General features: G+C 43.0%; 1 protein-coding gene across 2 annotated transcripts in view; it reads left to right on the top strand.

Moving 5' to 3' along the window:
• Positions 1–743: 743 nt before the first annotated feature.
• The window catches only part of SMAP2 (small ArfGAP2), a 48,873-nt gene continuing 32,012 nt past the window's right edge, over positions 744–17,604 (top strand). Inside the window, exon 1 of one of the 2 annotated variants that reach the window (XM_028826980.2) lies at positions 744–1,263. Coding sequence is in view for 1 of the 2 variants with exons in the window: in NM_001266730.2 (NP_001253659.1) it covers positions 1,161–1,263 (103 nt within the window). In the remaining variant the exon portion in view is untranslated. 2 annotated transcript variants of the gene reach the window in all.

Below are 17,604 nucleotides of genomic sequence, written 5' to 3'. Positions count from 1 at the left end.
AGCAAGGGTGGCTTTGTACGATGATGTTTAATAATCATTTTTAAGGAGTTGCCTGTTCTGTGCTATGCTTTAATCACTGTCCTCCACCCTTCCCAAATAACATTCAGTAAAAGTCTGCTACACAAAGCTCGCTGTTTTGTGAGAATTTAAGAAATGGAAGAAGAAAAATGTCTGGGCACCAGGCCAAACAATATCCAAAAAGGCAGGAGTCACAGAGGAGAGCTAATGAGTATTAGTGGGAGCACGTGTTCCAAGTGAGAGGCGACCAGAGTCCTCTGAAAATCTGGGGAGGGGGTGACGTTCTTATATCCTGGGTTAGGGGCTTGGCCTCTTTTAGTTGGCTGTTGGAAAAAACAAGCTGGAGGACTTTGGGGTATCCACAACCCTTAGGTTACATAAGGATGATAAGTAATTCATAGGGTTGTTGTGAGGATTATATTGGGATAATTCATGTAAAGCGCTTAACACAGTGCCTAGCGCATAGTAAGAGCTCAGTAAGTGTTAGTTGTTGTCTTCCTTCACTTTCTTCCATTCCCTCCACTCCCTTTCTACCAGGCTCCATTCATTCTCTTCCAAGGACACGCAGGAGGCGTGCCCACCCCTTCCCTCCGCCCCCACCCAAGCCCCGCCCCCCGCTTCTCCACCGATTGGTTGCCGAGAGGCGGAGCTGAAGGAAGAGCCCAGTGCGGCGCGGTGGGGGCGGGGCGCATGCGCGGGCTGGGCAGGGTGGAGGTGGGGAGGAAGAGCTGCCGGAAGTAGGCGGCGGAGGTGGTAGCGGAGCTGACGGCAGCTGCCAGGGAAACCGAGGCGCGGGACGCAAGGCCAGCAGACAGACCGGCCAGAGGGTCATTTCTGCGTCCGGCACCCAGGAGGCTCGTGGTCTGCCTTTTCCTGGGCTGAGGGTCTCTGGCCCCGCAGCCTCTCCTGGACGCGGGCCTGTCCCTAAGCCCGCCAAGGGGCGCCGCGCCGAGGGGCTGCGGAGTGGGGGACGGACGCCGCCGACCCGGGAAGGGGCGTCCGGCGGGGCCAGAGGAGAGGGCTCTCCCCGCTCAGGATTTGCCCCTGGGCGGGGGACCGGGAGTCCTCACCCCCGGACTGAGGCAGGGGTCTCTGGGGGCGAGGAGGGCGCGTCGCCCTCTGCCCCCGCCGGCACCCTGGCCATGACAGGCAAGTCGGTGAAGGACGTGGATCGGTACCAGGCTGTCCTGGCCAACCTGCTGCTGGAGGAGGATAACAAGTTTTGTGCGGATTGCCAGTCCAAAGGTAGCGCATCCCACCTGGCGGGCCAGGGGTCCAGCCGCGTCGGGGTGGTGGGGGTGGGCTGCTTGAAGAGGAGGTTTCTGGAGCTTAGGCCGCCCAACTCGGCTTATAAGTGGTAACGCGTGCTGCGCTTGCAATGAGCCTGCTGGGCTTTCTGCTGCTCGGGGATTGGTGTGGGGAGAGCTTGCGAGGGCGAGTGTGTGTGTGTCGGGGAGGATGGAAGTGATGGTGCGGGTGGAAGTTGCCTGGCGTGTTCAGGTGAGAATGTCTGTATTTGAGGGCCCTGAATGAGTTCTGGGCCGGCTGTCAGTCCAGAGCTCCCAGCATGTCACTTGCAAAGCTGGGGATGAACTGCAGTGCGTGCGTGTGTGTGTGTGTGTGTGTGTGTGTGTGTGTGTGTGTGTGTGAGAAAGAGAGAGAGAGAATGACGACGAGGAGGAGGGAAGTGAGATGGCGGAGAGGAAAACTGCTTAAATGATTTTTAAAGGTGGTGATTGTTGCTGCCTGCTCTTTGGTTAGCAACTCCTGTCATTTTGCAGCCTTGCTAAGATCTGACAAGAGTGCTTAGGTGGTTTTATTCCTCCTGGATATGTGCAGTGGGAAACTGCCTTATGCAGTGACACAGTGCGGATTTCTAGACAGCCTAGCCCTGGCTTGTAGAGTGCTTTGGAGGCCTATGTATGAGTGGTGGCAGAAACTAGCCGGTTATGCCTGTAGTGCAGGATCCGTTTAATCAGTGGAGACAGAAAGATGAATTCGATGAGTTCGTTGCTTCTATGGTGATTACACTTCTAAAGGTGAAATATGATCATTGTAAATTGGCAGAACCATTTAGTCTTTGTTTTCTGTGCCCTAGAAGATACATGATTTGATACAATTAAAAGTCTGTACAATAGGAAATCTTGGTTATTAGTGAAATGTTGGCACTTGACACTTATACAAGCCGCTGTGAATCTTTTTTTCCGTATTTTCTAATTCTTTTGGCATATAATTGGAGGAGTTGGGAAAATTATTTTCCCTTTGGTTGGGGAGAAATGAATAGTTATAATTTGAGGGCAACTATGCAGTGGATTTGCCAGGGTTGTTTGCCGTATAGCGTAGTGGCATATACTATAAAACAAAGATTCAGTTATATTTGTATTTATATGTTTTGAGAAAGGAAGGAAATACTTAATTGATGCTTTCACTTAATTACCTTTTATTTTTGAAGAATAAGGTTATAAAAGGAGAACAGGGGAATGATACATGGACACCTAGTAATGTGTTTTGGTGACCTCTACCAATACATAAATGGAAGTGCCATTAGGAAAACAAATTCCTAGACTTATTTCCTGACTTTTTGCATTAGCAATAATTCATTTTAAAAAGTATTTTAGAATCAATTTATGTTGAGTAGGTTAGTGTCTTATAGGTTGATTACTGTTAGATCTTCTGTTAAATCTATTGGAAGAGTCGATTGATTTTAGGAGCGTATCTTGGCTTTATTCAAATTCCCTTATGTCCTCATGTGACAAATCTTGAGTCACAGTGAAGCACCCACTGGAATGAGCATTGCTGCATTTGGAGAGTCAGATGCCATTTTGGTGAGTAGAACCCCCCCGCCATTTCTCATATTACCCTTGTACTTACTCATATTCCAATAAAATACAGCATATAGAAGAGAGAGGCTGATTCACTACTTCTTCCTCCAAATTTCCATTGCTTTTTATTTATTTTATTTTTTATTTTTATTTTTTTGAGACAGATTTTCACTCTTGTCGCCCAGGGTGGAGTGCAATGGCGTAATCTCGGCTCACTGCAAACTCCGCCTCAGGGGTTCAAGGGATTCTCCTGCCTGAGCCTCCCGAGTACCTGAGATTACAGGTGCCCACCACCATGCTCAGCTGATTTTTGTATTTTTAGTAGAGACAGGGTTTCACCATGTTGGCCAGGTTGGTCTCGAACTCCTGACCTCAGGTCATCTACCCGTCTCGGCCTCCCAAAGTGCTGGGATTACAGGCATGAGTCACCACACCCAGCCCCAAATTTCCATTGCTTTTTATTAATAAGCTTACTGGGGATCAGGTTATGAAATATCAGTTAATTCTTAATGAGAACTAGTAACTGCTGGCTTGTAAACTTTATTAACTACTGTTGATGGTAGACTCCTGGATCCTCAAACAATTTCTTTTCAAAAGTTCGTTTTACATTTTACCGGGTGGCTTCAGTGACTTGGTCATTGTATTAAAAATGAGATGATAATGGGTCAGTTATCTTTCGACTATGACAAATAGGCATTTGTTGGGGCCTCTGTTTATCCAATTTATGAATTATCTATCCCATTCCACCCCTCAAAGCCCTCTCACTCTTTTTCCCCTACTATTTTCTAATTTCGGTTGTCATAATGATCATTTGGACAACTATCACATTGTTGAAGGAAAAGATGTTTGGATCAATAAATTGTTACCTGTTAGTGCTGATAAAAAAATACATTTCATTGGAGGAGGAATTTAAAAAGTGTTGGCTAAAATGAGAATTGGGTTTCAGTTTATTTACCTGTATTCCTGTGTCCTTTCCTGAAAAATTGGAAGTTAACTGTATAGGATATGGTGAGTGATTGCTCATCTATTAATATCCAGTTAGATGATGTGGCATAGACTGTAGAGCTATGAGCAGGCATTTTTGCAGTGTTCCAAAATATAACTCTTTGGCAATGACTTTTATTTTTAAATTCCTATACTTATTTAGAAACACTTATTAGTTGACTTTTAAGGTATGTGATTTAAACTTCAGAATAGAGGCTGGGTGTGGTGGCTCAAACCTGTAATCCCAGCACTTTGAGAGGCCGAGGATGGAGGATCAGTTGAGTCCAGGAGTTCAAGACCAGTCTGGGCAACATAGTGTGACCTTGTCGCTACAAATAATTTAGAAATTAGTTGGGTATGGTGGTGCGCATCTGTGGTCCCAGCTACTCAGGAGGCTGAGGCAGGAGGATCACCTGGGCACCTGAGGCCAGGAGGTCGAAGCTGCAGTGAGTCATGATCGAGTGCCACTGCGCTCCAGCCTGGGAAAGAGAGCAAGACCCCGTCTCAAAAACAAAACAAAACAAAACAAATAAGCATCAGAATAGAGAACAAGCATGTGTTCTTTTTACTTTGTACAAGTTTTGTTGATCCTGGGGTTTTTAACTTGCTTGGGCACGAGTCTCACCAGTTTCTGGGGCCACGAAGCCATTCCAGTAATTTCAGTGTGGGAAAGGAAACTTCTTTGGTGCTGCCTTTTTAAGAAATGCTGGCCGGGCACGGTGGCTCACGCCTGTAATCCCAGCACTTTGGGAGGCCGAGGCGGGCGGATCACAAGGTCAGGAGATCGAGACCACGGTGAAACCCCGTCTCTACTAAAAATACAAAAAATTAGCCGGGCGCGGTTGTGGGCGCCTGTAGTCCCAGCTACTCGGGAGGCTGAGGCAGGAGAATGGCGTGAACCCGGGAGGCGGAGCTTGCAGTGAGCCGAGATCGCGCCACTGCACTCCAGCCTGGGCGACAGAGCGAGACTCCGTCTCAAAAAAAAAAAAAAAAAAAAAAAGAAATGCTATGATTTGCTCTAGGCTCAAGATGTGATTTCTTCATTACCCAAAGCCCTGGGGTTAACGTGACTTCTAGGGTGAGCTTTTGAATTGACTTAGGTAGTGATAGAACAGAGGACAAAACTACTGAAAATTCCAGATATGTGAATGGTTACTCTGGCTGATTTATTGAGGCTGGGTTCCATTTTTGGATATGGATCATACTTCCTTTGTACTTAGGGTCATACTGGTCCAAGATTTAACTTCTAGCTCTGCAGTTCCAGATTTTATCGGTGTGTCAGGAATAACTGCTAAGCCACCCCTTCAGAGACTATGTTTTAAACTGGACACTGTTTTATTTACTATGAAAGGATCTACAGTTGTCCTTTGGTATCCATGGGGGAAAGGCTCCAGGAACCTTCTGGGGTATTGAAATCCACAGATGCTCGAGTCCCTGATACAAATGGCGTAGTGCTTGCATATAACTTTTACACATCCTCCCTTATACTTTAAATCATCTCTAGATTACTTATAATACCTAATACAATGTTAATGCTATGCCAGTAGTTGTTACTCTGTATCATTTAGGGAATAATGACAAGGAAAAAAGTCTGCACATGTTCTGTACAGATGCAACCATCCATTTTTTACTGAATATTTTCTTTTTTTTTTTTTTTTTTTGAGACAGGGTCTTGCTCTGCCGCCCAGGCTGGAGTGCAGTGGTGCAATTATAGCTCACTGTAGCCTCAGACTCAATCTATCCTCCCACTTAGCCTTCCAAAGTGCTGGGACTACAGGCATGTGCCACAGGACCCAGCCATGTTTTCGAATATTTTCAATCTGCAGTTGGTTGAATCCACAGTTGCAGAATCCATTTCTAACAGAGAGCTGACTATACCTTTCTGATGACCTAAATATTTGTGTCCACTATTGGGACACTCCTTTCTTAGTGTCAAGGTTTGTGAGAAATTAAGAGCTGTTTGATGGGCAAAGATGTATTTATTCATTTACTGGATTGTCTGCAATTGAGACAGGGTCTCACTATGTTTCTCAGGCTGGTTCTAACTCCTGGGCTCAAGGAGTCCTCCCGTCTCAGCCTCCCAAAGTGCTGGGATTACACGTGTGACACATCATACCCGGCAGAGCAAAGAGTTAAAAGTACAAGACATTTGATCATCTTGAGGAATATTTACCTCAGACTGAAACACCATATGAAATTCTAGAGTCTGACAGAAAGTGTAATAAGTTTTTGCTTTTCCCTTCTTCTGCTACATCCTATCTCTGAAATGTTTCACCCCACCCAACACTGCCTGTGTTCCAACTCCTATTGTATATTTTTAAATTTACATTTAAATTTACTTTTTGAAAAAAGTAGCACTTTCATGTAGTTCAAAATTCAAAAGGTCCAAAGGGGAATATGTACAGTATAAAATCATTCTCCTGTCCCTCATCTCTGAGCCACCGTTTTCCCTCCCTGGAAGTAACCATTGTTGGCAATTTCTTTTCTTTTCCTTTTTTTTTTGTGTGTGTGTGAGACAGAGTTTTGCTTTTGTCGCCCAGGCTGGAGTGCAACGGCGAGATCTTGGCTCACTGTAACCTCTTCCTCCCGGGTTCAAGTGATTCTCCTGCCTCAGCCTCCCAAGTAGCTGGGCGCCCTCTATTTTTAATAGAGATGGGGTTTCACCATGTTGGTCAGGCTGGCCTCGACCTCCTGACCGCGGGTGATTGACTCGCCTCGGCCTCCCAAAGTGCTGGGATTACAGGTGTGAACCACCATACCTAGCCCATTGTTGGCAATTTCTTACGTGACTTTTAAGAGATAATATATGCGTAGACAAACAACAACATTTAAATATGTTTCTTTGCAGTCTTTTATGCAAACGGTAGCATATTACCCACAGCTCTTGACATCTGCATTCTTCAATCAATAGAACATGGAGAGCATTCACTTTCCATGCACATTGAGGAGTGCTTTGCTCTTTGAAGGTGTTTTCTAAGGCTACGACCAAGTTATCTTGATTAAGTTGAAAGATATTCTTAAATGATTTGGAAGACACTGCTCTCTCTCTCTCTTTTTTTTGAGACGGAGTCTTGCTAAGTGCAATGGCGCTATTTTGGCTCACTGCAAACTCCACCTCCTGGGGTCAAGTTCTCCTGCCTCAGCCTCCTGAGTAGTGGGGATTACAGGCACCTGACTAACTTTTATATTTTTAGCAGAGACAAAGTTTCACCATGTTGTCAAGGCTGGTCTCGAACTCCTGACCTCAAGTGATCTGCCCACCTTGGCCTCCCAAAATGCTGGGATTACAGGCACAAGCCACCACGCCCAGTGGACTCTGTTCTCTTTGAAGGCATCTTAGAAAGTGTCCTAGGCCCATAGACACATATAAGCCTACCGTTAAGATGGCAGAGAGGCAGAATAATGGAAGAGTCTGTAGACTTCGTGTTGAAACAGCTAGTTAAACTCCTTTACTTTGCCTATTGCAGCTTGGTGACCTGATTCCACATACACCTAACTTTCTCAGTTTAATTTTCCTAGTTTGAAAAACGAAAGTGCTTTGTAAGCTAATGTGTTACACAAATGTCTGCATTATTTATTTTCACCATTGCTGATCATAAATTTTTTTGTCTTGATTTTATTAGTTTTACTTTTGACTTTATTCCCTTAAGATAGTCTGGTTACTGGAAGCCACAGTTAGAATGACTCACCCAGTAATTCCCTAGTCTTTAAGCCAAAACCATTTTCTATATATGGAGTTCTGGCATTTTTGCAAAAATGTGCTTTATGGTACCCTTGAGGATGGTCTCTGGATGTTTCCTGATTTCAAACTCGTATGGAAGATTAGACCAGGGAATTTCTTTGTGTAGAAATTTTCTCATAGTTGTCTTAAATTTCAACTCATGTACATTAATCTTTAGCTTTGCTTTACATTTGTTTTCTGTTGATAGCCAAGTCATTGCTTATTAAATATTCCTTAGAAATGAACTTTCCTATCAATTTTAAATTATTTCAGCTGTATCTGTGGCACTTTTGTTTTCTTTTGAGATGGAGTCTCGCTCTGTTGCCCAGGCTGGAGTGCAGTGGCGCAGTCTTGGCTCACTGCAACCTCCGCTTCCCAGGTTCAAGCAATTCTCCTGCCTCAGCCTCCCGAGTAGCTGGGATTACAGGCTCCTTCCACCACACCCAGCTAATATTTTGTATTTTTAGTAGAGACAGAGTTTCATCATATTGGCCAGACTGGTCTCGAACCCCTGACCTCAGGTGATCCGCCCACCTTAGCCTCTCAAAGTCCTGGGATTACAGGCGTGAGCCACCACGTTCAGTCTGTGGCACCTTTTAAAAAGTAAAAATTCCAATGGAGCTAAACAACAGAAGGAGTTCTGCTTCCATTTCTAGTTGTTAAATGCCTTTCTCTAGCCAAGATCACATACATTTCTGGGTTTTTACAGCTAGTGCACTGTAACTCTTGACAGTCATGCTTAGATTGATACAGTTTTACTGAAAGTGATTTATCAAAATCCCCATTAGATTGTCTTTTAATGTCAACATATTAAACCTGTTCCCTGAGAGATACTTTCGTGTTTGTTCTCCTTGCCCTTTAAATATCATTTGGTGCCAGTGAGATGAAGAATAGAAAATGTAATATCTTTTAGGGGAACTTCGCAAGCCTGAGATCCCCTACTACATATAGTCATTCAGAAAATGTTTCTTAAGCACTTACTACCTACTTTTTCTCAGACATTGTACCAGGATATATAGATTAAAAGAAAGGGTTTTTGGTCTCAAGGATTTTACGGTCAAATGGGGAAGCAGATGTGTACAAATATAAATGATGCAATATAGAAATTATTGTGGCATGGTATACAGGGAGAAATGAAAGCACCGAAGAAGGCAAAGAAGTCTTCCTCAGGAAGTCATGGCTTCAAAGAGAAAAGTAGACTGTGTCTTAAAGGATAAGCATGATTTGCCAAGTGAATTTAGGGAACTTTGCATTCTAGGAAGAGGGAACAGAATGTGTAAAGCCTCCGAGGTGCACTGTTTTGTGTGTGTGTGTGTGGGGGGGATTCTTTAGTATATTTTGACTGCATTTTGAGGAGTAATGAGGAGTAGAGTTTGATAGGTAGTTAGGATCCTGTAAGGTTAAAACCTGAGCTCTGTGGTTGACTTGCTCCGTGGCATAGAGATTTTGAATATGCACTATGCTTTAGACTTCCTGTTGTATAAGAAGCCCATAGTATTGTAGGTCCACCTGCTATTCACATGGGGTTATAAATATTGCAGGCATGAAACGCTTCCTAATCGCTGAATAGTAAGAAAGGTCTGAGCACGGTGCCTATAAATTCTCCATTGAAATGTACCTTTGTGGGTACGTTAAATTATTTTAGCATAAGTCTAGTGAAGTGCCAGAAGTAGATATTATGTTATTTCTGGAGCTCATGATGTTGATTTTTGAGGCTGAACATGCTCTTAGGCTCAAGCAGGTCATATTTGGAATACCTGATGTGTGCTCCTGGTTGCTCAGTGCTTAGGATGCATAAACAGGTAGCAGCAGTCTCATCTCTCAGTATATATACTTTTCAGCAAATCTTTTTTTTTTCTAGATAAATTAGAAAACTACCTTCTTTCTGCATTTTTCATCTGATGTCATTATGGTATGTAGGTGGCAGCTTTCTTGGGCACAGTTGTCTATATAACTGTTCACCACATGAGTCATTGTCTGTTTCTGTTCTTCTGCCTGAAAATTCCATCTTGGAAATTGTGTCATGCAATCAGTGACTGCAACATTCTACTTGTTATGTACATTGCCACTGGCTGTATATGTTATGTTGATGGACTCTACTTGCGCTACAGAGAAGGAATAAAGTGACTTATTAAATTGAGTCAGACTCAGTTCCTCCAAATGGTATTTCCTGTAAAAATGATGCCAAGCAAGAATCTGCATAAAACATACATATGCTTTACACTGTAAGCACACAGTGCCTATCTTTTGTTATTGTGTCTGTTTAAATCCTTATCACAGTTGTACTCCTGTTTGATCAAGTGGCCAGTTTAGATACTAGCTTTAAAGAAGTTCTGTATTGGCCCCTGGAATGTGACAGTTCATACCACATTGAAAAGTTAAGAACCAAGTCTTTGTAGAGTAGAACACCTTAAAGTTAATCCACTGTTATCAAATTCCTCTATTGTTAAAGCAACAGTCCTGTATTGGCTAATTTTAAAAATTGTAATGTGCCACACTTTACCCGTCCCTAGAATGTAAGCTAGGGGACAGGGGTCTATACCTGTTTTGTTCACTGTAGTATTCCCAGTACCTAGAACAGTGCTTGGCACAGACCAAGCTCTCAGTAAATATTTGTTTGAATGCATGAATTGATTTTGTCATCTGTAAATGTTTTGTTTCATATTAGAAGATACCTTTTCTAGGTTATCTGAATAATTGTTTTAATTCTTAGGAAAGCTATTAATTTTCTGAAAAATAAGTTTTGAAATATGTTTGGAAGGCCCTATGTCAGTCAAGGACCAGTCAGGAACAGAAGCCACTGTTGGTCTTATAAGCAGAGGGAATTTAAAATAGGGAATAGGTTACACGGTTGCTAGAAAAGCCAAGAAGCTAAACGGGCTGGTGAGGCACCCCATCGATTAGCAATGCCTGGGAACTACTGTGCCCACAAGGAAAATAGAAGGTGCACTGGTGTCACCAAGGGCTGGAAGTCCCTGTGGTCTGGTGTGAGCGGAAGCATGGAAAGAGGAGCTGTCTGGTGAGAGCTGGAACTAGGCCGAGTGAGAGAGTGTATTACCCTGGCTGCTCCCTGCTCCTGCCTCTTATCCTCGTCAGTGCCTCCCGTTGATGGAACTTATCCCGAAATCAGTTGGCAAAGGGAGCCTGGGAGATGTAGTTCCCTGTGATCCCAGCGCAAACAGGCAAAGACACAAAGGCACTGAATTCTCCAAGATGTAATTTCTTTCCCCTTATAGTATTTGAATTATTTTGGACAAGAGAACAGAAGGTTTTCCGGCGGATACAACATTGAGTGCTTCTAAAGGATCTTGACTGTTGGTGAAACAATTATTAGTCCCAGCAAGTAATGTAACAACTCAGTCATAGTTTATATACTTAGGGGGTATGACTAGGCAAATTGGCTCCTATATTGAAATGTATTTGACTGTTGGCTGCTGCCAGGAGCAACTTAGGTTACTCAGAAAATAAGTTCCCACCCTGTCAATTCTGAGAAGTCTTAGGTATGGTGTATCCACATTGAGTACATCTACAACTGGACAGCTTGAATTAATAACACAGAAGCCATACACAGAGAATGTTGAAGATTGCAGCCTTAAAACATGGTACAGCTCACTCTTTTTTTTTTTTTTTTTTCTTTCGTTTTTTTGGAGACAGAGTCTTGCTCTGTTGCCAAGGCTGGAGTACTTTGATGCCGTCTCAGCTCACTGCCATCTCTGACTCCCGGGTTCAAGTGATTCTCATGCCTCAGCCTTCCAGGTAGCTGGGATTATAAGTGTGTGCCTCCATGCTCAGCTAATTATTTGTATTTTTAGAGTAGAGACAGGGTCTCACCACATTGGCCAGGCTGGTCTCAAACTCCTGGCCTCAAGTGATCCACCCTCCTTGGCCTCCCAAAGTGCTGGGATTGCAGACGTGAGCCACCAAGCCCGGGCCTCAGCTCAGTCTTTTCTTTATAGTTAAGGTGACTGCGGTGTGGCTGTTTTATCTTGTGCTGCATGTCAGTTTGACTAGTCTTACTGATTTGTTTGTTTTACCCCACAACTTCAGATAAGTTTGCACTGGGTGAGGCAGGCAAGATCACTGGGTCTGTTTTCTTCTACCCTGACCTGAAAAAATATTTTGTCTTGTAAGGAATGTTGCTGCTGCTCCATTTAAGGGCAGAGCTTTCCAAGTTGTGGCTACTTGTTTTCTTCTTGATTATAAAAGTGTCTAATGAGTTATATGAGACAAGTTCAGCCCTTTCTAGAAGTGCTTTTTTTGTCAATCAGGTCACCTGCATTTGGGCCCTTGCTATATTAATGGAATTGGTGGAACTAGGCCAGCAGAGTTTTCAGTGCAGTGTGAGTATGTTTGCTTTTAGGCTGTTACTTCCCACAGAGGCCACAGATAAAGGACTCTCATTGTTTGAGTGAAGTTACCAACTGTAACAATTGCATAGGTTTCCTTGTTTCTTTCTTTTCTCCAAAAAACTCATTTCCTCTTGGCAGGCGGTTACTATAATTCACAGGTGTAATGAAAATGTAATTTGGGATTTGAAAAAGCATATCAGACTGCTTTCCAGAGTACCGGTTCTTTTCAACTGGTCCATTTCAACTTAAGAGATCCATCTATGCATTTTTGAAGCTTCACATTTAATAAACATAATATTTCACTGCTATGTTTGACTATTCCGTTTCCTACACTTTCTCCTTCCCTACCCCACTCTTCTGGATCCTGTGTTTCCCCACAGGCTTTGTGAATGCCGGTCCACTGATGGCTGAACTGCAGGTCTCTCCCCAGTGGACAGCCCCAGAGATGAGCCAGATCTGCCTCAGCTGTGGCCATCCGTCAGCGTAAGGTTGCTCTGGGGGTCGTCTTCAGTTTGTCCAGCTCTTCCCCTTATCCCCCATCCTCCCTCATGTGTGGCTGAAGCTTGCCCTGGAATCCCTCCTTTGTAGCATGTCACTGGGTAGTAGTAGAATTTTATTATTGTTGCTTCTTTTCATTTTCAATTAATGTTAAGTGATTCTCTGACAAGTTTTGTTGACCATAGCCCTCTTTTCCCCTCAGTTTACAGATTTCCTGTAGGAATTCTGGTTTGCTTTTAAATACATATAGAATACAGTTTTTTTAAGTTCTGGATTTCATAAGCTCACTTGGAAAATGCTTTTTTTAAAAAAAAAATTTCAGGTCGAAGCTTCCAAGAAGAAATTTCTTAATCTGAAACAACGAGAACTGGGTTCCTCAGGCCTCATGTCATTTCCCCTCACCCACAAACCAAATGTGTAATGCTCTCATTTTATGATGTGTTGAAACAGTGAAGCAAATGCGAGAGGGGGAGAGACCTACTCTCAGCTGTAGCTGATAAGCGTGTCCTAGCATGGTGATTTGAGCAATTAGAGCACCTTTTCTTTTCCTTTTCTTCAAATAGCCATGCTGTCTTTTGCAGCAGTTGCTGGTGATGGAAGACCATAAATCCCCAGGCTCTGTCTACCACAGAGCTTACATCTTTAGATGTGGGTTTACATGTTAATCCTGCAGTGTTACTTCACCTCATTGGTCTGAAGTACGCACACAGTATATTTTGTTGTTTAACTTCCTCTTTTCTTGTCTAACTGGAAGTTCCCAAATGTGTGGATTTAGAAAATAGTTCTCTAGTGTTTCTAGTTTTGAGTTAAGGAAATTTTGTCTGAATATTATTTAGGTGGTTGTTTTTGTTCTATGCCTTCAAAAATAATTTCGTACAGGATTTTCTGTGTGAACTGGTGACATCATATGCTGTAGTGTAAAGCTTGTAGAGAAGGGGGCATCGGTGTATTTTTGTTGTTGTTGACACTTTATCACTCCTTGTAACTGACACAAACCCTGAGAAGAGAAACAGGAAGGAAACTCCCTGTTCTTACCATGATGCTTTTGTTCAAAATAGCTGAAAACAGCAGAGCTGACGGAAACCAATTTGAGTGTGACAGCTGATTTGAGAAGGAAAGAATTAAGAGATGCAGGTGCTTCTGCTATGTTGAAATCATTTTTACTGAAAGATTAGCTGTTTGCAACAGGGATTGACTTTGTCTCTCTGAAAGTAGGCATGAAGAGTTCGGTTAGAGGAACTGTTACAGATGGAGGAGAAACTTGAGGAAAGGTCTTGCCTGTAGTGTGACTACAGTATTAATATTCCCAGATTATATGAAAGAGAAAGGAAGCTTCATTAAATGCAACATTGGAATCAGGAAGACTCCAGCTTGGCTCCTCTGAGCATTCTAACTTGTTCTGAGTCTAGTCTCAACAGAAGTAGCCTGACCACAAGTGGCTCAGATCAAGGGTCCATATTATGGGCAGAGTAAAAATAGGTCCCAGTTTCATTAGACTTCTCATACATTTAAGGAAAGAAAGATTTGTTGCCATAGTTGTTTTCTGTCTTACGGGATTTTAGGAGCTGGGGAGATGGGAGGATCCCTGTGCTTATAATCAGTAAATGCTGGTTGTTTTTTTTAAACAACAACAACAACTTTATCTTTTATGATTATGAAACCTATACCCCATGATAAAAATCACTGGAAAGTATGAAAAATATAATGATGCTGAAGGTATTTTTCATAATTCTTTTTTTTTTTGAGACAAGGTCTCTCGCTCCGTCACCCAAGCTGGAGTACAGTGGCACAATCTCAGCTCACTGCAACCTCTGTCTACCAGGCTCAAGCAGTTCTTCTGGCTAAGCCTTCCGAGTAGCTGGGACTACAGGTGCACACCACCACGCCCAGCTAATTTTTGTATTTTTAGTACAGACAGGGTTTTGCCATGTTGCCCAGGCTAGTCTCGAACTCCTGAGCTCACATCATCTGCCTGCCTTGGCCTGCCAGAGTGCCGGGATTACAGGCGTCAACCATCACACCCAGCCTTATTTTTCATAATTTTTATCACCCATTTACTTAAGCTTATACCATAATGATTTTATATCATTCGTTTTTGCTTAACATTTATTATAAGCTTATTTCATGATGTTAAAAACATTTAAATACCTTTTTTGTATCCCATCATTAGAATATGTCATTATTATCTCTTGCCCAATTGTTAATATTTGAGTTTTCAACTTTTCAACAATACAAATAAGGAAGTATAAATTTTTGTGGTGGTGTTAGAGTGATGGGTTATTTATGTGTTCAGATTTGAGTAGTCAAGTGGGCCCTCTAATTGAAAAAGTTACCAGGGGGATTCTCTGGGTTGAGCCCACGTAGAGACGGCTTTGCTCTGGGCGTTATTCTGAACTGCTTCATTGCAGTAGATGTCTGCTAAGGCAAGGAATGGGGAACTTGGGAGAACCCTCGTTTCTCCAGAAGGGACGTAAGGAACATAAGGGACATAAGGAGCATAAAGAACAGCTTTATGGGTCATATCACAGCAAGATGGGCCAGCACTTTCACATTATATACCTGATGTGCAGAAATACCCTTGTGCCAATGACTAGCATCTTAGGTTGTTCATATAGTCCTCATTGACTTAAACTTAGTCCTCTAGGAAGATGGATTAGAGGTCCTACATTAGTAGAAAGGAGGTAACAGCTACTGCATTATTATTTCTTTTGAAGAAGGGCCTTAGACTGGAAATGAAGACAGGGACTGTGTTTTCACATCTATCTGCATACCTAATGCACAGTGTCTGGCACATAGTGTCTGTGTCCCTGTTATGAGCAGCATTATTCTATTAATATGTGTTCAGGTCATCTACTTTGTTTTGTTTTTTGATAGTCACCCTCATACTATTAGCCCAGATAGCTGAAGATCTGTGACAGTCCAAGAAGCTGAACAGGTGAATCTCATGGTTGCTTTGTGGTAATTGCTTCTTTGTGCCATTTCATTTCTGTGCTTCTGCCACCTGTGCTGCTTTGAAAGCTGGAGCTAGACATGAAGTGAATCCTCTGCCCTCTCAGTAGGAGGTTTTGGTGTGACACATCGTCTTGGGAAAAATGTAGCATGAAGTGTGAAACAGGAGGCTGAAATAGCAGCCCTTTAGCCCTTTTGTGGGATGGGAGTAAATATTTAGACATTGTTCTCAGGTGCTATGGAATTTAATAGCCTTGCAGCAGTTTTAGAAACTCTCCTTGTGCCCAATGGAACAGGTTTGTTTAATTTAAAGAATCTTACTTGGGCTTTTTTGAAATTGTGATACCCCTCCCCCTGCCTTTCCCCTGCCCTGCCCCGCCAGACTTTCCCTGGGTTCATCTGCCTAATGTTCCCTTTGCAGGATCTTTCTATTCACCTGGCTGGTATCTTTGCCCCACCCCCTTGTGCCATATCTTTGACCTCTACCTCATTGTATTCTATTCTGAAACCCCTAGGTTTTGAAACATCGTGGTGAATGTTTTCCTTTTCAAAGGGCAAATCTCCATCTTTTGCTCTCCTCCCTTAAGCCAGGGCTGTTTTGATGACTGATATTCAGCACCCACTGGACTAACCAACCATCTGTACTTTGATCCCAGAATTCATTTTGATTCTGCTGTTTGTTTAGAACTGGAAGCTCTCTAGCTTGTTTGGATGTGGTTGTGATTCAGTGAAACTGGCACTGATTTTCCATCTGTTTGCCGTTGGTTGGGACTTCCCCAGTGTGTTAGGAAAGCTGCTGTGCTGAGTTGCAAAGAGAAATTCACATGTCCATGGTCTTGTACAAGGGCTCATTTGCTCACTTAGAAGGTTTTGTGTAGAGCCTCTGCCTGGGTGAAAGACATGAGCTTCCCTGGAAACAATGGAAAAACGTTTGCTGCCAGCCACTCTGTCTTGAGCTCTAGTACGTTACACTGTTTTTCCCTTCTGGGCTTCTTTTTGAGGAAGGGGAGTGTGGATGGGAGGAACTTCGTCTTCACAAACAGTCTCAGATTCCCAGGAGCAGAGAGTGAATTGTATGTTGTAACTTAAAAAAAAAAAAAAAAAAGAACACCTAAAGAACAAGATATCAATTTCGTGACCATTATTGAGCATCTACTATGTATAACACACGTTTGGGTGTGTAAAGGTGATTCTAAGTTTGGTCCAGAGGATCCTTTCTTCTGTGAACTTGGGCAACTGGCTTGACCTCTCTAGGCCTTAGTTTCTCCAACTGTGCTTAGACTAGATCATTCCTAAGGTTTGTTACAATTTTAGAATTTTATACTCTAAATGTGTATCTGTTTGTTATAGAACAAGAGAAGAGGCCTGTCCACAAAACTGACATATTCTTATGTCTCACTTCAAACTAAATGGCTTAAAAATGGTTCCTCTAGAGCAGGATTTCTCAACCTCAGACTATTGACATTTTGGGTAATTCCTTGTTGTGGGCACTGTCCAGGGCATTTTAGAATGTTTAGAAGCCAGCATTCCTGTCCTCTGCCCACTAGATGCCAGTAGCACTTCCCCACCCCTCTGCCAGTTGTGACAACCAAAAGTGTCTCTAGACATCAGCATTGCCCCTTGAGGGGAAATTGTTTCTGTTGGGAGCCATTGGTCTAGAGGGACAAAGATGAGACTATTTGAATATGGGCTGTTTTTAATACCAGTTTTCATATTGTTCCACTATTGCTTATTCCCTGTTTAATCAGTAAGCATGTATCAAGTGTGTACTATACACCGAGCCGACACTTGATTATGAGTGACTTTAATGACCATGTCAGATTTATAAATGTTGAGTCCACCTGGCCAACTTTGAAATGATTGCCCAGCTGTTAGCTCTGCAGTCCCTATACGCCTACACCCACCAGCCTGCTGTTAGCCTTGGTCAGGGTAATGATTGAAATGTATGAAAGCATTTACTCGCAAAGGCTATCAGGTAGCAACTTAGGAAGGCCCTGGGATTGTGAGTTATGGATTGGGACTGGGTCGTGTGCATCCAGAACCTAGTATTATGATAGTTATCCCTTCAGCTTTCTAGGGGAAAAAAATCCCTCGTCAATGTGGTGGGGTGGGGAGTCTATCCTAGGGATGGAGGTTGAAGAGCAATCTCACTGGACAATGACCATATCACCCTTTTGAGTAGCTTCTTCTAAACACAGGCCCCTTCCCTCCCGCAGCGGGCAGGCTCACTTTGCAGCTTTAGTTTTTTGTTTTGTTTTTGTTT

This window comes from Macaca mulatta, chromosome 1, assembly GCF_049350105.2.
Source record: "Macaca mulatta isolate MMU2019108-1 chromosome 1, T2T-MMU8v2.0, whole genome shotgun sequence".
NCBI classification, from domain to species: Eukaryota; Metazoa; Chordata; class Mammalia; order Primates; family Cercopithecidae; genus Macaca; species Macaca mulatta.
Note: the sequence above shows the minus strand (reverse complement) of the source record. Positions and strands in the feature narration are given on the sequence as shown.